Source organism: Neoarius graeffei, chromosome 1 (genome assembly GCF_027579695.1).
Source record: "Neoarius graeffei isolate fNeoGra1 chromosome 1, fNeoGra1.pri, whole genome shotgun sequence".
NCBI lineage: Eukaryota > Metazoa > Chordata > Actinopteri > Siluriformes > Ariidae > Neoarius > Neoarius graeffei.
The window spans coordinates 95,708,363-95,734,470 of NC_083569.1; the positions used below are offsets into that span (position 1 = coordinate 95,708,363).

At 40.8% G+C, this 26,108-nt stretch overlaps 1 protein-coding gene across 1 annotated transcript in view; it reads left to right on the forward strand.

Moving 5' to 3' along the window:
• The window catches only part of LOC132885528 (obscurin-like), a 607,458-nt gene that overhangs the window by 362,158 nt on the left and 219,192 nt on the right, over positions 1–26,108 (forward strand). Inside the window, exons 13-21 of the mRNA XM_060920272.1 lie at positions 14,016–14,285; positions 14,397–14,666; positions 16,088–16,357; positions 16,469–16,738; positions 17,926–18,192; positions 20,453–20,722; positions 20,928–21,198; positions 21,352–21,617; positions 24,576–24,842. Of these exons, the coding sequence (XP_060776255.1) occupies positions 14,016–14,285; positions 14,397–14,666; positions 16,088–16,357; positions 16,469–16,738; positions 17,926–18,192; positions 20,453–20,722; positions 20,928–21,198; positions 21,352–21,617; positions 24,576–24,842 (2,421 nt within the window). The remainder of the gene's footprint in view (positions 1–14,015; positions 14,286–14,396; positions 14,667–16,087; positions 16,358–16,468; positions 16,739–17,925; positions 18,193–20,452; positions 20,723–20,927; positions 21,199–21,351; positions 21,618–24,575; positions 24,843–26,108) is intronic.

Sequence of the window (26,108 nt, forward strand, 5' to 3'; positions counted from 1 at the left end):
TGTCAGATGATCAGCGACGGCCATGGGCAAATTGTGTTGTGCTATGAAGTTACACAACATGACTTCGGCCTTCACAACAGTTGTTGGCATATCAGTTTTTGAGCACGCAAATACTGTCATCAGTGGCTGATTTTGCCTTTGACTTGCATTCCTCTGATGTAGTTTCGATTTGAAATGTTCTTTCACATCATACACTCCCGATGCTGCAACTTTGATGTCACGCACACACAGTGTGCAGTGTGCGTATTCTTCGTTTTTGGAGGCTGCCGGTTGGATTATGCCATTGAAAAGGTCCTTCCATTCAGGGAGAAACGTACCGCTGTATTGTGTTTTGAATTTCTTTGCCGGAGTGCCCATTCAGAATCTTTTCAGTCACTATTGAAAGTCGCTCAGGTGGAAATACGCTTTTCAAACAAAATGTTACTTCACAGTTGGCGGGATTCTCGCAATGCGGTGTGCGCATGATCAAAAGTGGAACGAAGTCTCGCTACCACAAGATAATGCGCGATTTCATAAGACTCTTTACTGGCTGTCTGTGCTGTACAGTAAGTTTGTAAATGTTATGAGCTCTTTTATCATCGTGGGAATTGATTATAGCTCTAAATAAATAATGAAGTTTTTTTAAAGAATCTGTATAACTTTATTTGTATGTCCGTATACTACGTTTTTTTAATCAAATCCATACAAAATACGGACATTCCGTATAGGTTGACATGTATGTAGTCTATGGAGACTATGCATGTGACATCATCATGGCATGTTTAGCGAGTTCACTGCCATGTTGGATGGAAACAAACAGTGGCTGGATTGTATGATTCTGAATAAAAAAACATGATAAATTCATGCTGTGCTGTTGGGTGTACAGTCATGATGATGAGTCAAGAGATAGGCCATCTTTCTACAGGAGTCCAGCTGCACCAGTTGATCCTACGAGGAGAAACAGGTGGATTGCAGCGATAAATCACAAAGATTTGACTCTGACTGTGTATAGATGGCTATGCAGTGAACACTTCATCAGCTGTAAATGGCTCATCAGCTGTTGTTTACAATGCAGTTTCATCCTCTGGACTTGATGACAGAAAGCATTTTGCTATTTACCCTTTAAATATCTCTGAACTGTGCAAAGTAGAGACACACGGTTGCAACTGCATCCTTTTCAGAAACTTTTTAATCCAGCTTGGAAAATTAGTTTGCGGTCAGCTATTTGGAATTCTGCAAACTATAAAAATGTTGTACACAAACAAAAAAACATGAATATTGGCTTATTTTGATCATGCCGATTTCTGAATTCAGAAAATACAAACACATGACCTCAAAACTGTTGGTAATACATTTCTTCAGTTTATTTTCTTATGCTTTTCATGTCAGCACTGGATCTCCCCATGACTCAAAACCAATCTCTGCCCTCTTCTTTAATTTTCTCATAAGGTTGAGCATCAAAAGTATTTTCTAAAATCAAATCAAAGGTCGGGGCGGCACAGTGGTGTAGTGGTTAGCGCTGTCGCCTCACAGCAAGAAGGTCCAGGTTCAAGCCCCGTGGCCGGTGAGGGCCTTTCTGTGTGGAGTTTGCATGTTCTCCCTGTGTCTGCGTGGGTTTCCTCCGGGTGCTCCAGTTTCCCCCACAGTCCAAAGACATGCAGGTTAGGTTAACTGGTGACTCTAAATTGACCGTAGGTGTGAATGTGAGTGTGAATGGTTGTCTGTGTCTATGTGTCAGCCCTGTGATGACCTGGCGACTTGTCCAGGGTGTACCCCGCCTTTCGCCCGTAGTCAGCTGGGATAGGCTCCAGCTTGCCTGTGACCCTGTAGAACAGGATAAAGTGGCTAGAGATAATGAGATGAGATGAAATCAAAGGTCACCAGTCCAATTCCCCAAACCAGCAGGAATGGCTGGAGTGCCCTAGAGCAAGGCCCCCCAACTGCTCCCCAGGCTGCTCTGGGTATGTTGTATATCGCTCTGGATAACAGCATCTGCTAAATGCCTGTAATGTAATGTCAAATCAACATTAGTATTGTCTGCCATTTCCTGCCAAAAGTTGCTAAGCTGCTAGCTGAAGAGGTGAAAGCTATCTAGTTATACTTAAACAACATATTTCAGAAATAATCCAACAGAACTTTTTACTTTCAATTTCTTTGCAATATTTACAAATTATACCACCACTGTAGCCTCCAAGCAAATCTCCGATTCACAGCAAAATGTTTAAGGGCTTCCCATGTAGTCTCAAAGCAATCACCATTGGTTGGAATAAAAGTATTTTAATATGTTTGATCATGCAAAATATATTTTTTTGCTCAAACTATTTTCGAGAAATTCATGCGGCAACATGGTGGTGTAGTGGTTGGCACTTTTGCCTCACAGCAAGAAGGTTCTGGGTTCAAGCCCAGCAGCTGATGGGGGCCTTTCTGTGTGGTGTTTGCATGTTCTACCCAGGTCTGTGTGGGTTTCCTCCGAGTGCTCTGGTTTTCCCCACAGTCCAAAGACATGCAGGTTTGGTTCATTTGTGGCTCTAAACTGAGCGTAGATGTGAATGTGAGTGTGAATGGTTGTTTGTCTCGATGTGTCAGCCCTCCAATGACCTGGTGACTTGTCCATGTTGTACCCTGCCTCGTGCCCATCGTCAGCTGGGATAAGCTCCAGCTTGCCCACAACCCTGAACTGGATCAGTGGTTATGGATGACTGGATAATCATTTCATTCATTCATTATCTCTAGCCGCTTTATCCTTCTACAGGGTCGCAGGCAAGCTGGAGCCTATCCCAGCTGACTACGGGCGAAAGGCGGGGTACACCCTGGACAAGTCGCCAGGTCATCACAGGGCTGACACATAGACACAGACAACCATTCACACTCACATTCACACCTACGGTCAATTTAGAGTCACCAGTCAACCTAACCTGCATGTCTTTGGACTGTGGGGGAAACCGGAGCACCCGGAGGAAACCCACGCGGACACGGGGAGAACATGCAAACTCCGCACAGAAAGGCCCTCGCCGGCCCCGGGGCTCGAACCCAGGACCTTCTTGCTGTGAGGCGACAGCGCTAACCACTACACCACCGTGCCGCCCCGGATAATCATTTATGAATGTGAAATTAACATATGTGCTTCATTATTTGTGAGTCAGCTGCTGCTCCATTCATTTTCCATCCAGTATGATGACGTAAACAAATGTGATATGGTTTTATGACGTCAGTGCATAGTGTCATCTCATTTCATCTCATTATCTCTAGCCGCTTTATCCTGTTCTACAGGGTCGCAGGCAAGCTGGAGCCTATCCCAGCTGACTATGGGCGAAAGGCGGGGTACACCCTGGACAAGTCGCCAGGTCATCACAGGGCTGACACATAGACACAGACAACCATTCACACTCACATTCACACCTACGGTCAATTTAGAGTCACCAGTTAACCTAACCTGCATGTCTTTGGACTGTGGGGGAAACCGGAGCACCTGGAGGAAACCCATGCAGACACGGGGAGAACATGCAAACTCCACACAGAAAGGCTCTCGCCAGCCATGGGGATCAAACCCGGACCCTCTTGCTGTGAGGCGACAGCGCTAACCACTACACCACCGTGCCGCCCGCATAGTGTCATAACTGTTAAATTGAAAGTGGATACAAGAATTTCAAGCAATAGACTTTTGCACACACTTGTATATGAATTGTGTTTATAGGGTTGAAGGTTTTAAATTGCCCTTAGACAAGATTGAAAGACCATAATGTACAGTCCCTGCACTGGGGACTTATTTGATTCACAAACTTTCAAACAAATCTTTGTGAACATTTAATGCAAACATGCTCATCGACTCAACTCTCATCTCCAACCCTAATTCCAAAAAGGTTGGAATGCTGTGTAAAATGTAAATAAATCAGAATGTGATTTTTTGCAAATCATGGAAACCTTATATCCATCCATTATCTGTAGCCGCTTATCCTGTCCTACAGGGTCGCAGGCAAGCTGGAGCCTGGAAACCTTATTTTTCATTGAAAATAGTATCAAGACAGCATATCAAATGTTCAAACTGAGAAATTGTATTGTTTTTTGAAAAACATATTCTCGTTTAGAATTTAGTGCCAGCAAGAAGTTTCAAAAACAGTTGGGACTTGGGCAACAAAAGAGTGGAAAAGATTGTGTCATGTTAAAAAATAAAAGGTCAGTAACATGATTGATTGGGTATAAAAGGAGCATTCCAAGTAAATATGGGGAGTCATCACTCTGTGAAAGATTGTGTGGGTAAATACTGCAACAATTTAAGAATAATGTTCCTCAATGTAAAATTGCAAAGAATTCAGAGATCACATCATGCACAGTTCATGCAACCCAATTCCAAAAAAGTTGGCACGCTGTCGAAACTGTAAATTAAAACAAAATGCAATAATTTGCAAATCATGGAAACTCTTTATTTCACTGAAAATAGTACAAAGACAACATATCAAAGGTTGAAACTGAGAATTTATTTATTTTTTTAATATATTCTCATTTTGAATTTGATGTCAGTAACATGTTTAAAAAAAGTTGGGACTGGGGCATGTTTACCACTGTGTTGCATCACATCTACTTTTAACAAAACGGTAACCATTTGGGAACTGAGGAGAACAGTTGCTGTAGTTTTGAAAGAGGAATGTTGTCCTATTCTCGCCTGATATACAATTTCAGTTGCTCAACAGTTCGGGGTGTCCTTTGTCGTATGTTGCCATGCAGCTGTAATCAGTGCAGAAAGCAGTTTGGCATTGTCTTGCTGAAAGAAGGAAAGCTTTCACTGAAAAAAAGATTTTGTCTGGATGGCAGTATGTTGCTCTTAAACGTGTATATATCATTCAGCATTAATGACGCCTTCCCTGATGTACAAGCTGCTCATGTCATGTGCACTAATGCACCCTCATACCATCACAGACACTGGCTTTTGAACTGTGCACTGATAACAAGCCGGATGGTCCCTCTCCTCTTCAGCCTGGAGGACGTGGTATCAATGATTTCGAAAAAGAATTTCTGCTTTTGATTCGTCAGACCTCGGGACAATTTTGCACTTCGCCTCAGTCCATCGTAAAAGAGTGCGGACCCAGAGAAGGTGGCAGTGTTTCTGGATATTTTTTTATATCTGGTTTTAATTTGCATTTGTGGATGCAGTAATGAAGTGTTTTCACAGACGATGGTTTTCTGAAGTGTTCCTGAGCCCAAACAGTGATTTCCACTACAGACACGTGTCTGCTTTTAATGCAGTGTCACCTGAGGGCCTGAAGATCACAGGCATCCAATGTCAGTTTTCAGCCTTGTCTCTTGCGTACAGAGATTCCTCCAGAGTCTCTGGATCTTTTGATATTATGTCACAGAGATGATGTGATCCCCAAATTCTTTGCAGTTTTACATTGAAGAATGTTATTCTTAAATTGTTGCAGTTTGCCCACACAGTCTCTCACAGAGAAGTGAACTCCTCCCCATCTTTACTTCTGAGAGACTCCGCCTCTCTGGGAGGCTCTTTTTATACCCAATCATGTTACTGACCTGTTGCCAAATAACCAAATTTTTTTTTTAGCATTACACAACTTTTTCAGTCATTTGTTGCCCCGTCCCAACTTTCCTGAAATGAGTTGCTGACATCAAATTCAAAATGAGCATATATTTTACAATCAGCAATAAAATTTTTCAGCTTCAACATTTGACATGTTGTCTTTGCACTATTTTCAATGAAATGTAGGGTTTCCATGATTTGCAAATCTTTACGTTCTGTTTTTATTTCTGTTTTGCACAGCATCCCAACTTTTTTTGAACTGGTGTTGTAATATCATTCAAAGATCCAGAGAAATCTCTGAACACAAGGGACAAGGCTGAAAACCAACACTGGATGCCCGTGATCTTTGGGCCCTCAGGCGACACTGCATTAAAAACAGATATGATTTTGTCATGGAAATCACTATATGGACTCAAACACTTCAGAAAACCATTGTCTGTGAATACAGTTCATCACTGCATCCATGCATCCACAAATTCAAATTAAAACCAAATATAAACAATGCCCAGAAACACCACTGCCTACTCTGGGCCTGAACTCATTAATGATGGACTGAAGCAAAGTGGAAATATGTCGTGTGGTCTGACAAATTGAAATTTGAAATTATTTTTGGAAATCATGGACACCATGTCATCCACACTAAAGAGGAGCGAGACCATCTGCTTATCATCAGCACACAGTTCAAAAGCCAGTATCTGTGATGGTATGACGGTGCATGAGAGCACATGGCATGGGGAGCTTACACATCTGGGAAGGCATCATTAATGCTGAATGATAAATACATGTTTTGGACAAACATTCTGCCATCCAGACGATGTCTCTTTCAGGGAAGGCCTTGCTTATTTCAACAAGACGATGCCAAACCACATTCTGTACATATTACGACTGCATGGCAACATTGGACAACATTTTCACTTTCAAAACTACAGCAACTGGTCTCCTCAGTTCCCAAATATTTACAGTGTTGTTAAAAGTAGAGTTGATGCAATACAGTGATAAACATGCCCCTGTCACAACTTTTTTGAATCATGTTCTTGGAATCAAATTCAAATTGGGCATATATTAAAAAATAAATAAATAATAATAATAATTTCTCAGTTGGGGCGGCACGGTGCTGTAGTGGTTAGCACTGTCACCTCACAGCAAGAAGGTCCGAGTTTGAGCCTCATGGCCGGCGAGGGCCTTTCTGTGTGGAGTTTGCATGTTCTCCCCGTGTCCGCGTGGGTTTCCTCCGGGTGCTCCGGTTTCCCCCACAGTCCAAAAGACATGCAGGTTAGGTTAACTGGTGACTCTAAATTGACCGTAGGTATGAATGTGAGTGTGAATGGTTGTCTGTGTCTATGTGTCGGCCCTGTGATGACCTGCCAACTTGTCCAGGGTGTACCCCGCCTTTCGCCCGTAGTCAGCTGGGATAGGCTCCAGCTTGCCTGCGACCCTGTAGAACAGGATAAAGCGGCTAGAGATAATGAGATGAGATGAGATTTCTCAGTTTCAACATTTATATTCTTTCTTTGGACTATTTTCAGTGAAGTATAGGGTTTGCATGTTTTGCAAATCATCACATTCTGATTTATTTATGTTTTACACAGCGTCTCAAAATTTTTGGAATTGGGGTTGTCCTCTCTCAACCCTACTCAAATGAAAACACAGAAAATGTCGGTGAGAAGTTGAACAGTAAACTATTAAAGCTTCTGTGGTGGTGTTAGTTTTACACACCCTGTGTTCATGGGTTTGATAGACCTGCTACATTAGATAGATAGATAGATAGATAGATAGATAGATAGATAGATAGATAGATAGATAGATAGATAGATTACATACATACATACATACATACATAAATTAATCCCAGAGGGAAATTCAAGGTATTGAATACAATACAGTCAAATCAAGTTCTGCTGAAATATTTTACAAATGTTTACTTCATCTCATTTACAAGCAGTACAACATTTAATTGAAAAACTTATTCAGAGTCAAATAAATCCCTGATCAAGAAATGATTATTTTCAACAAAAACATCTCCTTGTTTCAGTCAAGTCAAGTTTATTTGTATAGCACTTTTAACAATAAACATTGTTGCAAAGTAGCTTTACAGAATTTGACCAACTTAAAATATGAGCTAATTTTATCCCTAATCTATCCCCAACGAGCAAGCCTGTGGTGATGGTGGCAAGGAAAAACTCCCTCAGACGACATGAGGAAGAAACCTCAAGAGGAACCAGACTCAAAAGGGAACCCATCCCCATCTGGGCAACAACAGACAACATGACTAACATTAACAGTCCTAACATAAAGTCAGCTTCGTTGATGCTATAAACCCCCCACCGACGGAAACCCGAGTGCAAAACCGTTCACGACAACCGTAGTCCCAAAGTCAGCAAGTCAACTGCAGTCCCCAGCCACAAAAGCACCACTGCAAGAGTCCAGAGCGTCTTCCAGGCACGACCCCCAACTGTCCACATGGGGCCGCCCTCCACAGGAGCGATGCGATGAGACTCCAACCAGACACAGGACACCAGGATGGAACAGGCAGGTCCGAGGAGCAGAAGAGGTCAACATCTCGATCCCAGGACTGACATGGAACTCAGAGGCACAGATTGGGGGGGGGAGGAGAAAAGAGAGAAAACACAGGTTGTTAGGTATGCCCAATGTCACCTGAATAAGTAGGAACAGTATACATATTGCACTGAGTACAAGCAGGGACTCCGGCAACTAACTATGACAGCATAACTAAAAGGGGAGAGCCAGAAGGTAACACAGGCATGAGGGAGCCCCGGGACATAAAGCAGCCAACCACTACACCTTCAACAAATTTGAGTGAGCAAGCGAGTGGGGGACTGACAGCATCCATACATCCCAGTTTACCAAAACACTCTATGTCTGAAGACCCTCCAGAGCTACACTTTTACCTCATAAACACCATTAACAAAAGGCTTGACTAAACAGATATGTTTTCAGCCTAGACTTAAACACTGAGACTGTGTCTGATTCCCGAACATTACTTGGAAGGCTGTTCCATAACCGTGGGGCTTTGTAAGAAAAGGCTCTGCCCCCTGATGTAGCCTTCACTATACAAGGTACCAGCAGATAGCCTGCACCTTTTGATCTAAGTAGGCATGGCGGGTCATAGAGGAGCAGAAGTTCACTCAGGTACTGTGGCGCGAGACCATTCAGTGCTTTAAAGGTCAGCAGTAGGACTTTATAATCAATACGAAATTTGACTGGGAGCCAATGCAGTGTGGCTAAGACAGGGGTGATATGGTTATATTTTCTAGTTCTAGTAAGGACTCTTGCTGCTGCATTTTGAACTAACTGGAGCTTGTTTATGCATTTATTGGAACAGCCAGACAGTAAGTTATTACAATAATCCAACCTGGAGGTAACCCTCGCTTCATTTAATGCCATATGGTATATTCATTTTGTTTAATCCATGTTTCAGTTAAACAAAGTACATTCAACTCCTGATCAGTAATGAGTTCATGAACCATTCGCGCTTTAGATGTAAGAGATCTAATATAATAGCCCCACCATTAGATCAAAGGTGCTGGCAGCAGCTAGGTCTGCCTTTAACAGATCCATGGCATGGGGTGAGATGACACTCATCACGATCGCTTCGGCCTTGGTTCGTGCACAAGTGACGCGTTCGTCGTAACACTTCCTAATCAGGACCGCGGTGCAGTCCATGGACCTGAAACTTTGGTTGTGGTTCACCAAATGATAGGCAAAAGTACCCTCCTCAGCAGCCCGTTTGAGTTCAGCACTGCCAGAGCTAACTTTACTGAAGTAAGTGGCCACACCGCTAGCCCCTGCCTCTACCCACCGCTTGTGCTTCGTTGTTTTGAGGTGGACTTTAACATCAGCACTACCACCATGAGCGATGGAGAAGGAGCACTTACAGTGTGTGCAGTAAGCTTCATGTTCAGCACCCTGGACTTCTCGGAGAAAGGGGTAAGCCACCTGCAAATCTTTTGAAAATGAACATTTTCTCTTCGGCATTGTCGCGTAGTAGTTGACAGCCGCTAGCGAAAAAAAAATGCGATAACGCGGCCTCTATATTGCAACATTGTACAAATAGATACATTGTAAGGTTGACTGTACACACACGCACATTGATGCTGAATCGCTAGAAGCTTTATTGACATCTCGTTGGCTATATATGATCGCTATGACTGGGACAGTTTGTTAGTGTTTGGTGTAAACCGGGACATTTCAGCATCCCGACGGACCTTTCTCGGGACTGGGGACACGCAACTCAAAATCGGGACTGTCCCGGTCAAACCGGGACATCTGGTCACGCTACAGTACCATTTACCCAGAGTGCATCACTGTAGTGTGTGTAGTAGACTGGGTTTCCTCTTCCAGCTCTGCACTTGTACCGACCTCCATCAGAGACTCGAACTGATCTGATGGTGTAGTCGTGTGATTCAGTCTCAGATCTCCATGTGGGTGTGGTCCAGTAAAACTTCCATCCAGCAGACTGCAGCTTCAGTGTACAGTACAGAGTCACTGAGTTTCCTGTCAGTGCAGCTCCTTTAAGGTCTGATCTGAGTTCAGGTTTAGGTTTTTCTGTTAGAAATGAAACACAAGCTCAGGGTGTGAAGTCTTTACCGCACTAATCACTTCTACACTGAAGCACAATATTACTGATGACTCGCCCTATAGATAAACAACTTCATCTTATGACGACTTTTCTACTGTTTTGGAATTTTAAACTCGACAGATGTTGAGGATATTTTCACTCATGAGCAACACCTGGACTGACGAGAGGAATCGCATGACCGTGCCTACTCTCAAAGTCTTGCTCATTACCTGGGCCAATTTCGCCGATACTTGCTCGCAGTTTCACAGCAGGCTCTCGGGCAATAAAGTGCTACTGGAGCAAATTCACTCATCATGTAAATATATGCAATAAAATGGCATCTTCTTTAGGGTGGGTGGGTTGGGTTGGGTTGGGTGGCTGTGTTTCTGAAACATTTTTGTTGTCTTTCATCGGTTTCATCTGTCTTTAATCTGTATCACAGATTGTCTTGGTTTGTTTGATACTGTTGTCAACTCAGGGTTCATGTTTTCAAAATAGTTAATAGCCGACACTGGTTAAGATTAAACAGAGGCATTTTGGGTAAAGTTTCAGAGGTGACAATGATTAGGCTCATGCGCTCGTTCCTGTTAAAATGCATAGCCTATTGTTTAAAAAAAAAAAAAAGTTCATCGCATAAAATGTTGATGTTAATATGCAAGCAATGCATTTTCTTGGCGTTTTCACAAAGGTGAAATAAATCAGTTGAAATTTAGGCTATTGGCCTGTTCCCTATCATCACATCTGCTGTCTGATTTTCTTACTTTAACTGAATTGTGATAGAAGTACATGTAGATAACAATAACATACTTGATTATTCTCTGAAATGTTGATAAAAGTGAGCTTCTACAAAATGATAAAAGCACCTGTCTGAGCCATGGTTTGAGCCGGCGCATGTTTACACCAAAATGCGTGTGCGTGCACGAATATCACGGTCATGCGCAAAGTGTCCCGGTTTTAGACTTGGGAAATCTGGTCACCCTATGTTACTGGTGAGTAAGAGTCTTTCTGTTCAGTGATTCATATCACAATATATAAATATTTAGACAACGACATACAGAGAACTCTTTTAACTAACTGATGTTATGAAAGTTATTAAAGAGAGACAGTGTGATCACGGCTGAGCAGCGCTGGTGTGAGGTGAACTGGTGACACAACACTAGTTTAGATTTGGTAGAAAATGTCACCAACAAAACCTGTAAAACTCTTTTAACAAGCAGCTCAGAGGCTGTAAAAGGGGCTTCATAAAGTTACTGCTTCAGAAACATCAACATGCTCGAGTCGAGACCTGCCTGAGTGTGAATGAGTGAAGAGGACGAGGGTCGAACTTTTATACTGAACCACTGAGTGTAAGAGGCTGTAGAATCTGAAAGAATGAGAGAGTGAGTGTGAATGAGGGGTTATGACGTGATAACAGGTGTGTGTGTGTACACAGGTGTATGTTGATGAGTAAGGGTGTGTATTACAGAGCTATTGTTTTCTCATCTCATTATCTCTAGCCGCTTTATCCTGTTCTACAGGGTCGCAGGCAAGCTGGAGCCTATCCCAGCTGACTACGGGCGAAAGGCGGGGTACACCCTGGACAAGTCGCCAGGTCATCACAGGGCTGACACATAGACACAGACAACCATTCACACTCACATTCACACCTACGGTCAATTTAGAGTCACCAGTTAACCTAACCTGCATGTCTTTGGAGTGTGGGGGAAACCGGAGCACCCGGAGGAAACCCACGCGGACACGGGGAGAACATGCAAACTCCGCACAGAAAGGCCCTCGCCGGCCACGGGGCTCGAACCCGGACCTTCTTGCTGTGAGGCAACAGCGCTAACCACTACACCACCATGCCGTCCGCTATCGTTTTCTTTTATATTAAATATACCTGTTAACAGGGTAAACAAATGATCCTGTCAGTTCTCTGGGTACGAGCTCTTTTACGATGGACTGAGGTGAAGTGGAAAATTATCCCGAGGTCTGATGAATCAAAAGTAGAAATTCTTTTTTAGAAATCTTGGACAGCACGTGCTCCAGGCTAAAGAGCAGAGGACCATCCGGCTTGTTATCGGTGCACAGTTCAAAAGGCAGCATCTGTGATGGTATGATGTTGCATTAGTGCACATGACATGGGGAGCTTGTACATCAGGGAAGGCATCATTAATGCTGAATGATATAAACACGTTTCAGAGCAATATGCTGCCATCCAGATGACATCATTTTCAGATCTCTTTGCTTATTTCAGTAAGACGATGCCAAACTGCTTTCTGCACTGAGTACAGCTGCATGGCAACATTGGACAACATTTCACTTTCAAAACTACAGCAATTGGTCTCTTCAGTTCCCAAACATTTACAGAGTGTTGTTAAAAGTAGAGGTGATGCAACACAGTAATAAACATGCACCTGTCCCAACTTTTTTGAAATATGTTGCTGGAATCAAATTCAAATTGAACATATATTTTTCAAAATATCTTAATATTTCTCAGTTTCAACATTTCATATGTTGTCTTTGTACTATTTTCATTGAAATATTGGGTTTCAATGATTTTCAAATTATCACATTCTGATTTATTTATGTTTTACACAGCATTCCAAATTTTTGGAATTGGGGTTGTACTCTCTCAACACTCTACGCAAATGAAAACACAGAAAATGTTTGTGGGAAGTTTTCAGTAAACTATTAAACCTTGCGTGGTGATGTTATTGTTCTACACCCAGTGTTCATGGGCCTGACAGGGCAGCATGGTGGTGCAGTGGTTAGCTCTGTCGCCTCACAGCAAGAAGATTCCAGATTTGAACCTCACGGCCGACGGGGGCCTTTCTGTATGGAGTTCGCATGTTCTCCCTGTGTCTGTGTGGGTTTCCTCCAGGTGCTCCGGTTTCCCCCACAGTTCAAAGACATGCAGATTAGGTAATATACCCAGCCACTGGGGTTGCACAAGCCAGTGCATACTTAGTATCGGTCCCAAGCCCGGATAGATTGGGGAGGATTGCATCAGGAAGGGCATCCGGTGTAAAACCTATGACAAATCAAATATGTGGAACAGATGCACTGTGGTGACCCCTAACAGGAGCAGATAAAAGTTGTTGGTCTTTGGTCTGACAGACCAGCACCATTATTTATATTGTAAAACAATAAATCATTCTCAAGTTCTGCTGTAATATTTTACAAATGTTTACTTCATATCCTTTACAAGCAGTGTAACCAAAACATGTTTAATATTTACCTATTTACCTTTAAAAAAACTCAATAAACTTCTGTTATTTCGTTTGTTGCAAACACTTTAAATGAGGATCGTAATGGTACAAATCATTATCATGAATGAAGATAAAACAAGAGTTTATAACAAGATGATCAGGCTGATCACACTGTTATCATTCTACTGGTTTAAAAAAAAAAAAACAATTTGATCATTACTGTGATGATCTGGTGACTTGTCCAGGGTGTACTGCACCTCTCGCCCGCAGTCAGCTGGGAGAGGCTCCAGCTTGCCCGCGACCCTGCGGTTACAAATATTGGACGGATATCTGATCATTAATTGTTAAGTAAAAAGTGCTAGTAGTTTTGTTTTAGAAAAGATCTCTATCATGGCTTCACTAGATACAAAGTCATGTTACTGACACCTGAAAATGATTTATTTTTTATGTACGAACACAAAAGTGCAGATTTAACAAAATAATTTCAAACAACACATGGAAAAGCAAACTTAACAGTGAACACAGTGAACTTTACACTTCAGTTCAATATGAATTTCATAAATATAAAGACAAATGCATCTTTATCTAAAGAGCTGTGTTCATACTTTGTCAAAAAATCATTCTACTGTAACTTTTTCAATAAATGTTGAATCAGAAAGCAGAGAGAGGACAAAACTAATTCTTATGTTGTAAAGATAAAAGCAGCTCTGATACCCTGATAATTTCATACCAACAGAAAAACCCAAACCGACTGTGAGTGTGAATCCTCAGAGCCCCATCTACACTGGAGACACAGTTACTCTGAGCTGTAATCTGCAGTCGACTGGATGGAGGTTTCTCTGGTACAGAGATTCTCAGAAATCAAATCCCCTGTCCCCTGGAGCCCGAGACACCAACACACTCAGTGAGACGCTCTCTAACGAAGGACAAATAAATTACTACTGTAAAGCACAGAGGGGAAACTATGACTCAGAGTTCAGTGATCCAGTCACGATTATAGTGAGCGGTACGTCATCTTTTCTTCTTTTTCACTACAGATTAAGAAATTCGGAAGACTGTGAAGAATTGTTGATGTTGCGATACTGTAATCATTGACGTTTTTATTCTCTTTCTATAGCGAGACCAAAGCCGGAGGTGAACATACAGCCAGCTGAGCATGTGTTCACTGGAGAATCCGTCACCCTCACATGTGACATACGGACTGGAGGATCCTGGTCGTATCACTGGTATAGGGATAATAAAGAACTCAGTGATGCTGCAGGAGAGAAAACATACACAATCCGTAATGTTGAAACCTCTCATCAAGGTCATTATACATGTAACGGAACACAGTCATCAGACCCAACATACACACAGACCAGTGATGCTGTTACACTGACTGTATCAGGTGAGTGTGTTTTATCTCTCATATTGTCTATTATAGTAACATTTTAAAGTGTTTACATGTATTTTTCACATGTGACAGAGGACTCTGTCATGGGCCACTGCAGCATTTCATCTTAATTATTAAATATTTAATTACCTCACGCACATACAAATAGTTTTTTTTACACACACACACACACACACACACACACACACACACACACAATTAGCCTCTACCTTAATTCCATATACTGACACAGCAAAACAAAAAAAATCATCTTTAACCTGCTGTATGAAACGCTCATCAAATTTGCAGACACATCTCAGGACATTTATTGGACTAATAACTGTTGTGTTTCACAAGTTGTTGAATTCTGTGATGCCTGTTAACTTGTTTATTTTACACAACATGCTGCCTTGGGTCTGTCAGCCAGGGTTTTTGGGTTCTGCACTATGGGAACTATAAGGAAGCTCTGATCCCATACCTTCCTGCAAAATTACCTACAGGCCCGTCTGGTTTTCATCAAATCTTCTGCACTTGATAATCGGGCCGATAGCACTGTTACCATTCTACTGGCTAAAAAAAACAAACAAACATGAGTTGATCATTGTTAGCTAAAAAGTGCTTGTTTTAGAAAAGATCTCTATCATGGCTTCACTGGATACAAAGTCATGTGATTGACACCTGAAAAGGATTTCTTTTTTTGTACATGAACACACGTGCAAATTTAAAGGTGTCATTCCACGACAAACCGTTTAATACTTGTTCTTTTTGAAATACCATAGTTCACTCCGAGCTGCATATGCATGCTGCACGTGAAAATGTTCTTCTACCCCGTTCCCTGTATTAGCCTATGAAAGAAAATAGATGGAAAAACGAGCAAATCAGAAAAAGCCCTACGAACTTACGTCACTTCAAAAATTAGTATTCATGGCCTCGCCCATAACCCACTGGAGGGAGCGTCACAGTGCTGTTAGCCGATCAGAAGCGATATGTTTACATGTCATGAATATTCATGAGTAAGAGCTGAAATCCTGTCGTTCTCTCCCCACCCACTCCTCCACCAAACTAGAACAGCCTAAAACAGGAGAACCACAGCATTTTTTTCACCAAAACCAGCTCACAGGGCATTCATTCATTCATACTAGGCACCACCGCACAATTAATGAAAAATCGATGCAATGACACCTTTAACACAACAATTTCAAACAATGGAATAAGTAAACTTAAATATAAATAGAATGAACTTCAGTTCAGTCGTGAATTTCATAAAGACAAATGCATCTTTATCGAAAGAGCTGCGTACATACTTTGTAGAAAAATCATTCCACTGTAGCTTTTTCAATAAATGTTGAATAAAAAGGTTCAAATAAGGACTGAAATAATTCCTATTTTATGAAGTTAAAAACAGCTCTGATACCCTGATAATTTCATACCAACAGAAAAACCCAAACCGACTGTGAGTGTGAATCCTCAGAGCCCCATCTACACTGGAGACACAGTTACTCTGAGCTGTAATCTGCAGTCGACTGGATGGACTTTTCTCTGGTACAGATATTCTCAGAAATCAAATCCCCTGTCCCCTGGAGCCCGAGACACCCACACACGCAATGAGACGCTCTCTAATGCAGGACAAATAAATTACTCCTGTAAAGCACAGAGGGGAAACTATGACTCAGAGTTCAGTGATCCAGTCACAATTATAGTGAGCGGTACGTCATCTTTTCTACTTTTTCACTAAAGATTAAGAAATTCGGAAGACTGTGAAGAATTGTTGATGTTGCGATACTGGAATCATTGAAGTATTTATTATCTTTGTATAGCGAGACCAAAGCCGACGGTGAACATACAGCCAGCTGAGCATGTGTTCACTGGAGAATCCGTCACTCTCACATGTGACCTACAGACTGGAGGATCCTGGTGGTATCACTGGTATAGGGATAATAAACAACTCAGAGATGCTGCAGGAGAGAAAACATACACAATCCATAATGTTGAAACCTCTCATCAAGGTCTTTATACATGTAAAGGAACACAGTCATCAGACCCAACATACACACAGACCAGTGATGCTGTTACACTGACTGTATCAGGTGAGTGTGTTTTATCTCACATATTGTCAATTTCATGAACATTTGAAAGTGTTTACAGTCCATGCATTTTTCACGTGACTGAGAACTCTATCACGGACCACTGCAGCATTTCATCTTAATTATGAAACATTAATTGGACACAATATGGGAGCTAAAGGAAGCTGCTAATGTGATTTAATTATGATATTTTAATAAGTAATGATGTTTTTATTTTGTCACACTATTAATGTTAATTAGTGTAGTTAATTAATGTCGATAGCCATCTGTTTTAATTCCGGTTTCATCCTCATCATGTTGGCAGTCATTGTTAGTGGCTCATTCCTAGAATAAGCAGATTATTCAATTTCACCATTTTTGGACATCAGCCGTTCTTCTCTAGTAGAGTGCTGATGAACTGGTGCTGGAGACGTTTCTGTGCCGTTGAAAAGTTTGTTCTCTTATGTCTCCTGTCCTTTATGTCCACTTATGTATGACATCCTTTTTTTTTTTTTACACTTATTTGAAAAAAAAAAAAGGGAAGCGCTGGGTATTACTGGGTATTCATATTTATTGCTCCAAAAACTATTTGCAGCTTACATTCCCCTTGTTTAGGAAATAGGAATCTGTTACATTACTGCTGTAAAGTAATTTCACACTTTCATAGATGAGAAATAATGAGGGACTGATGGACTTTGTGTGAATAAGGTAGAGTGGGAGATACATATTTCTGTTGTGTTCAAATAATTTTAGTGGTGTGTGTGTGTGTCTTTCTGTCTGTCTATGTCAGGCAGCAACACTACTCACTTTTATTAACATTTGGGCAAAATACAAGTGTTCAAAAGAAGAAAAAAAAACAAGACGTAACATTTCCAATATGTCTTCAGTGACTCAAAATAACTTTTACTCGAGACACCCTTTGAAATAAAATGGTATTGAAAAGAGAAAGCGACTGAAGATCTGCATAATCACACATCAGTTATTGTTTGACCTTCACTCTGATCACAGTGAACATTTAAATTTAATATCACTATTTTCATCCTCAACATCTGTCGAGTTTAAAATTCCAAAACAATCGAAAAGTCATCATAAGGTGAAGTTGTTTATGTACAGGGCGCGTCATCACAGAGACAGTAATACTGTGTTTCACTGTAGAAGTGATTAGTGCGGTAAAGACTTCACACCCTGAGCTTGTGTTTCATTTCTAACAGAAAAACCTAAACCTGAACTCAGATCAGACCTTAAAGGAGCTGCACTGACAGGAAACTCAGTGACTCTGTACTGTACACTGAAGCTGCAGTCTGCTGGATGGAAGTTTTACTGGATCACACCCACACAGAGATCTGAGACTGAATCACACGACTACACCATCAGATCAGTTCGAGTCTCTGATGGAGGTCGGTACAAGTGCAGAGCTGGAAGAGGAAACCCAGTCTACTACACACACTACAGTGATGCACTCTGGGTAAATGTTATTGGTGAGTAAGAGGCTTTCTGTTAAATGATTCTGTACAACACTGAACATATAAACACCATGTGAACAGTGTCACAATATAGCAATATTTAGACAACGACATACAGAGAACTCTTTTAACTAACTGATGTTATGAAAGTTATTAAAGAGAGACAGTGTGATCACGGCTGAGCAGCGCTGGTGTGAGGTGAACTGGTGACACAACACTAGTTTAGATTTGGTTGAAAATGTCACCAACAAAACCTGTAAAACACTTTTAACAAGCAGCTCAGAGGCTGTAAAAGGGGCTTCATAAAGTTACTGCTTCAGAAACATCAACATGCTCGAGTCGAGACCTGCCTGCCCTTAGCAAAAAGAAGTTTATTCAAGTGTACTATGAGTATACTTATTTTTTACTAAAACTGAGGAAGTATACTTGAAGTTGACTTTTTATAAACTATATTTTATATACTTAAGAATAGTATAGTGAAGTATACTTGGCTTATACTGAAAAGTATAAACAAAAGTCTAAGACTAAGTACCTTTATACTAAGACTTACACTTATACTTTAATACTAAAACTTATACTTTAGTATACTTTTTACGTTTATCTGCCACAAAGTACTAATACTTAGTATATCTTGCTCCAAGTGCATAATCCAAAAGGTGTGCACTTTTCTTTTACCTTTTTTGACAAGGAAGGACTTTAGTTCTCAGTTGAAGACGCTATGTTTACATTTTTCAAGCATATGCACAAGTTTTGCTTTACCACTTTTTACAAATAAGGACTTGATCTTGAAGAGACCATTATGTTTACATTTTTACATGCAAATGTGCACTTTTTCCTTTCATTTTCTCCAGTAAGGAAGGACTTGATTTCATAGGTCTTTGTTTTTGAAATGTTTGAAAATATATCAAACTTGTTTTCAACATTCTGTCTTGTGATTTTGTAAATGCATCACACTCTTGTGTACATACAGTCTGAGTAAACTTTAAGAATACTTTAAGGAGTATATTTCCAGTATATAAATAGTAAGCTACAAGTAATATGCCAAGCAAACTTAAAGTATAACAAGTAAACTAGTGAAATAACCAACATTTATAACAGTAGCAGGGGGAAGCCATAGCGTAATGGTTAGAGAAACAGCTTTGGGACCAAAAGGTTGCTGGTTCGATTCCCTGGACCAGCAGGACTAGCTTAAGTGCCCTTGACCAAGGCACCTAACCCCCAACCGCTCCGGCAAGAGTGGTGGTGTACCTTGTGTCTGATTAGCCAAAGAAAAACTGATGATGCAGGTTATCAGTTCGGGCATTGAACCCGACCGACCGACTATAACAGTATACTAAAAGTATACATTAATAAACTAAAAATAGGGACTCGAAGTATATAACTAGTACAATGGCATTATATTGATAAGTGTACTTGTGGTATACTTTAAGCATACCAAATTCATACTCTAGTATATAGATGAGTGTACTTGTTGTATACTTTAAAGTATACTTTTATAAACTTGAAATGTTCCAATTTAGTCTGAAAAAGTATTAAATTTGTATACTTTCTAGTACACTAAAAGTACATGGTCTGTAGTATACTTGCTATACTTATACTGAAGCATACTTAATAAAATGAACTTTAAGTATACTACTTTTTGCTAAGGGTGAGTGTGAATGAGTGAAGAGGACGAGGGTCGAACTTTTATACTGAACCCCTGAGTGTAAGAGGCTGTAGAATCTGAAAGAATGAGAGAGATGAGAGAGTGAGTGTGTATGAGGGGTTATGACGTGATAACAGGTGTGTGTGTGTGTGTGTGTGTGTCGGGGGGGGGGGGGGGGGGGGGTGATGAGTAAGGGTGTGTATTACAGAGCTATTGTTTTCTTTTATATTAAATATACCTGTTAACAGGGTAAACAAATGATCCTGTCAGTTATTTCTAGCATTATTGTGAATCTTTTCCCTTTAGTTTCTTGTTCCCTTGCTGACACTCGGTGTTCCTAATGATGAATAATCAGGAAAACAGGAGAGCAAACACACTGTCATTCAGACATCAATCAATAGTGAAAAATATCTACATTTTCAGTCCATTAATCTGATTAATTTCAAATTGTGATCTACATTTAATTCATTAGTAGAGATTGTTAAAATGACTCAGTCCACCTCTGACAGAGTTTAATCATTTACATGTGAGCAGATTTACTGTATTCAGTTTAAAATGTTACTATTCATTTAAATAATGGTGTTGGGAATTAATTAATGCATAAAAACAGTAGTATTTATTTTTCCACAGAGAGTCCTAAACCTGTGGTGATTATAAAGCCTGATAAGGAGGTGTTCAGAGGAGAGAGAGTGACTTTCAGATGCGAGATACAGAGAGAAAAAGACACTGAGTGGACATACAGCTGGAAGAGGAATGATTACACACTCTCATACCGAACAACACAGGAGTTTAGTCTTGATTCAGTAGGAAATGCTGTCAGCGGTAAATACACCTGCAGTGGGAGGAGAAGTGACTCTCAGAGCTCAGAGACCAGTGATGCTGTTACACTGACTGTATCAGGTGTGTGTGTGAGACTTTCTGTTATTATTTATAAATGTAATTGATCATATGTATTTTCATGTGTGTCAGTAGTTTTAGGTTTCATGTTTGTTCTACATTCTTTGTTCTAAATTGTGTAACACTATATCAATGCTGAATCAGACACAAAAATAATAATTTAAAAGGTAAAAACAGCTCTGATACCTTCATCATCTCACATCAACAGAAAAACCCAAACCGACTGTGAGTGTGAATCCTCAGAGCTCCATCTACACTGGAGACACAGTTACTCTGAGCTGTAATCTGCAGTCGACTGGATGGACTTTTCTCTGGTACGATTATCAGCAATCAAAATATCTGACACCTGATGATCCACACAGTAACACACTCACTGGGACAGTGTCTAATGCAGGACAAATAAAGTACGCCTGTAAAGCACAGAGGGGAAACTATGACTCAGAGTTCAGTGATCCAGTCAGGATTACAGTGAGAGGTACGTTATATTTTCTACAGTTCCACTACAGATAAAAAGTTAGTAAGCCTGTGAAACAATTTTAACAATTATTGGGACTCTGTAATTCTATAATATATTGAAATGATGTTTGGATGTACTGGATATGCTGAAGTGTTTATTATCTTTGTACAGCAAGACCAAAGCCAGTAGTGACAATACAGCCAGCTGGGCGTGTGTTCACTGGAGAAACCGTCACTTTCACATGTAACATACGGACTGGACGATCCTGGTCATATCACTGGTATAGGGATAATACAAAACTCAGTGTTCCTTCATGGACGAATCAAAACACAATCTATCAGGTTAAAACCTCTGATAAAGGTGATTATACATGTGAAGGAACACAGTCATCAGACCCAACATACACACAGACCAGTGATGCTGTTACACTGACTGTATCAGGTGAGTGTGTTTTATCTCACATATTGTCTATTTCATTAACATTTGAAAGTGTTTACATGCATTTTTCACACGTGACAGAGGACTCTATCACAGGCCACTCCAGCATTTCATCTTAATTATGAAACATTAACTCTCTCCCCCCCACACACACACAGGATTGGCCCCTACTCAGATTCCGTACACTGAATTAATTACACTATACCTGCTGTATGAAATGCTTATCAAACATGCAGACACATCTAAGGACATTTATTGGACTTCTCTGTATCTGTTGTCACAAGTTGTTGAATTTTGTGATGCCTCTTTGCTTGTTTAGTTTCAACAACATGTTGCCTTGTGTCTGTCAGCCAGGGATTTTGGGTCGAGTTCCACACTATGGGAGCTAAAAGAAAGCTCTGACTGAACAGACGTGTTATATATTAGATTAGATTAGATTAGATTAGATTGAACTTTATTGATCCCTTTGGGAGGGTTCCCTCAGAGAAATTAAAATTCCAGTAGCATCATTATAGGATAAACAGAGAATAGAATAGAAAAAAAGAGAGAACTTATAGATCAATTAAGTCTTTAGAAAACTTCTAGATAAATAAATTATTTACATATACAAATATATTTTTAAAAAAAGATATGAAAAAAGGGGCGGCACGGTGGTGTAGTGGTTAGCGCTGTCGCCTCACAGCAAGAAGGTCCTGGGTTCGAGCCCCGGGGCCGGCGAGGGCCTTTCTGTGTGGAGTTTGCATGTTCTCCCCGTGTCCGCGTGGGTTTCCTCCGGGTGCTCCGGTTTCCCCCACAGTCCAAAGACATGCAGGTTAGGTTAACTGGTGACTCTAAATTGACCGTAGGTGTGAATGGGAGTGTGAATGGTTGTCTGTGTCTATGTGTCAGCCCTGTGATGACCTGGCGACTTGTCCAGGGTGTACCCCGCCTTTCGCCCGTAGTCAGCTGGGATAGGCTCCAGCTTGCCTGCGACCCTGTAGAAGGATAAAGCGGCTAGAGATAATGAGATGAGATGAGATATGAAAAAAAGTCCAGCAGGAGAGGTATTGCACACTGTCCAGTATTGTTTATTGTCAGGCTGGGCTACTGCTCCTTCCCGTCCTCTGTCCTCCTGTTACCCCTCCTCCCCCAGAGAGGAGTTGTACAGTCTGATGGCGTGAGGGACAAAGGAGTTTTTGAGTCTGTTCGTCCTGCACTTGGGAAGGAGCATTCTGTCACTGAACAGGCTCCTCTGGTTGCTGATGACGGTGTGCAGAGGGTGACTGGCATCGTCCATGATGTTCAATAGTTTGTCCATAGTCCTCTTCTCTGCCACCGTCACCAGAGAGTCCAGCTTCATGCTGACCACAGAGCCGGCCCGCCTGATCATATGTATATGTATATATATAATGTGTGTAGAAAGAAGCTGCTAATGTGATTTAATGTGATTTAATTATTATATTTTAACAATTAATGTTTTATTTTGTCACACTATTAATGTTAGTGTAGTTAATTAGTGTCGATAGCCGTCTGTTTTAATTCCGGTTTCATCCTCATCATGTTGGCAGTCATCGTTAGTGGCTCATTCCTAGAATAAGCAGATTATTCAATTTCACCATTTTTGGACATCAGCCGTTCTTCTCTAGTAGAGTGCTGATGAACTGGTGCTGGAGACGTTTCTGTGCCGTTGAAAAGTTTGTTCTCTTATGTCTCCTGTCCTTTATGTCCACTTATGTATGACATCCTTTTTTTTTTTTTACACTTATTTGAAAAAAAAAAAGGGAAGCGCTGGGTATTACTGGGTATTCATATTTATTGCTCCAAAAACTATTTGCAGCTTACATTCCCCTTGTTTAGGAAATAGGAATCTGTTACATTACTGCTGTAAAGTAATTTCACACTTTCATAGATGAGAAATAATGAGGGACTGATGGACTTTGTGTGAATAAGGTAGAGTGGGAGATACAGATTTCTGCTGTGTTCATATAATTTTAGTGGTGTGTGTGTGTGTGTGTGTGTGTGCACTGTCTGCCTATGTCAGGCAGCAACACTACTCACTTTTATTGACACTTGGGCAAAATATAAGTGTTCAAAAGAAAACAAAGACATAACATTTCCAGTACATCTTCTGATAAAGACTGGATGTGTAGTGTTCGATGTTGTGTTCCACTTTTCCAAAATCATTTTTAGTCGATACACCATAAAAATAAAATGGTATTGAGAAGAGAAAGAGACTGAAGATCACAGCATTTTTAATGAGCTTTAGTTAGTTAGTTAGATAGCTTGTACCTAGGTATTCATATTTATTGCTCCAAAAACTATTTGCAGCTTACATTCCCCTTGTTTAGGAAATAGGAATCTGTTACATTACTGCTGTAAAGTAATTTCACACTTTCATAGATGAGAAATAATGAGGGACTGATGGACTTTGTGTGAATAAGTTAGTGGGAGATACAGATTTCTGCTGTGTTCATATAATTTTAGTGGTGTGTGTGTGTGTGTGCGTGCATGTCTGTCTGTCTATGTCAGGCAGCAACACTACTCACTTTTATTGACATTCGGGCAAAATACAAGTGTTCAACAGAAAAAAAAGGCATAACATTTCCAATACATCTTCTGATAAAGACTGTATGTGTCGTGTTGCATTTTGTGTTCCACTTTTCCAAAATCATTTTTAGTCGATACACTCATAAAAATAAAATGGTATAGAGAAGAGAAAGAGACTGAAGATCTGCATAATCACACAGCAGTTATTGTTTGACCTTCAATCTGATCACAGTGAACATTTAAATTTAATATCACTATTTTCATCCTCAACATCTGTCGAGTTTAAAATTCCAAAACAATAGAAAAGTCATCATAAGGTGAAGTTGTTTATCTACAGGGCGCGTCATCACAGAGACAGTAATACTGTGTTTCACTGTAGAAGTGATTAGTGCGGTAAAGACTTCACACCCTGAGCTTGTGTTTCATTTCTAACAGAAAAACCTAAACCTGAACTCAGATCAGGCCTTAAAGGAGCTGCACTGACAGGAAACTCAGTGACTCTGTACTGTACACTGAAGCTGCAGTCTGCTGGATGGAAGTTTTACTGGATCACACCCACACAGAGCTCTGAGACTGATTCACACGACTACACCATCAGATCAGTTCGAGTCTCTGATGGAGGTCAGTACAAGTGCAGAGCTGGAAGAGGAAACCCAGTCTACTACACACACTACAGTGATGCACTCTGGGTAAATGTTACTGGTGAGTAAAAGGCTTCCTGTTAAATGATTCTGTACAACACTGAACATATAAACACCATGTGAACAGTGTCACAATATAGCAATATTTAGACAACGACATACAGAGAACTCTTTTAACTAACTGATGTTATGAAAGTTATTAAAGAGAGACAGTGTGATCACGGCTGAGCAGCGCTGGTGTGAGGTGAACTGGTGACACAACACTAGTTTAGATTTGGTCAAAAATGTCACCAACAAAACCTGTAAAACTCTTTTAACAAGCAGCTCAGAGGCTGTAAAAGGGGCTTCATAAAGTTACTGCTTCAGAAACATCAACATGCTCGAGTCGAGACCTGCCTGAGTGTGAATGAGTGAAGAGGACGAGGGTCGAACTTTTATACTGAACCCCTGAGTGTAAGAGGCTGTAGAATCTGAAAGGATGAGAGAGATGAGAGAGTGAGTGTGTATGAGGGGTTATGACGTGATAACGTGTGCGCGCGCGCGCAGGCAGGGCCGTAACTACCATTGAGGACACCGAGGTCATGTCCTCGCCATTTTTTCCCCCCGGTATTTTTTTTTTTCATTCAGAAATGTGAAATTAATATATGATGAAAATCGTTCTGACTTTGATCGGTGGAAAATTCTAAATTCAGCTTGCATCCCCCTGTTCTCATTTGTTTGTCTAAAAATAAAGTCCACATAATCATTTTTAAACGAAGCTGAAATATCCGACATTGGAAACATTTCATATTAGTCAGCTTCGCGATAGTCAGCTAAGCACCGCGGGATATACAAGAGCTGAGAAGTGTCTCATCAAGGTCCGACTCCGCAGCCAGGCAGTTTGTCAATTAGTCGTGGAATCTGAAAAGGCTGGATAGTCGTGACCTGTTGTTTATGAAGTTATTGGTGCTGACGAGACTTGAGCTATTTTGCTAACTTGCCAGACTATAGGCTAACGTGAACACAAGACACTTGTTTTGATCATTGGTTGTATTTTCGAACGGAAATGAAAACGGGTAGCAAACTTATGTTCACATTTTATTTACAACATGATGTACCGCCTCTGACTGCTTTCTGTCAATCATGAGCAGCCCAGCCGCGTTCACAGCTCCTCCTCCAATCAGCAGCTGGAGATGAGCCTCCTCTCGGGAAGTCTTGTCCCGCCCCTCTTATTGACTCCCATCTCCAGTGAGGCTCAGTCTCCGAATGGAGCGTTTTAGTCGGTTTTGTCCAATAACCGTCTAGTATTTTGCTATTGAAAAGGGCAGATATTTTTTTAAAAAAAGCA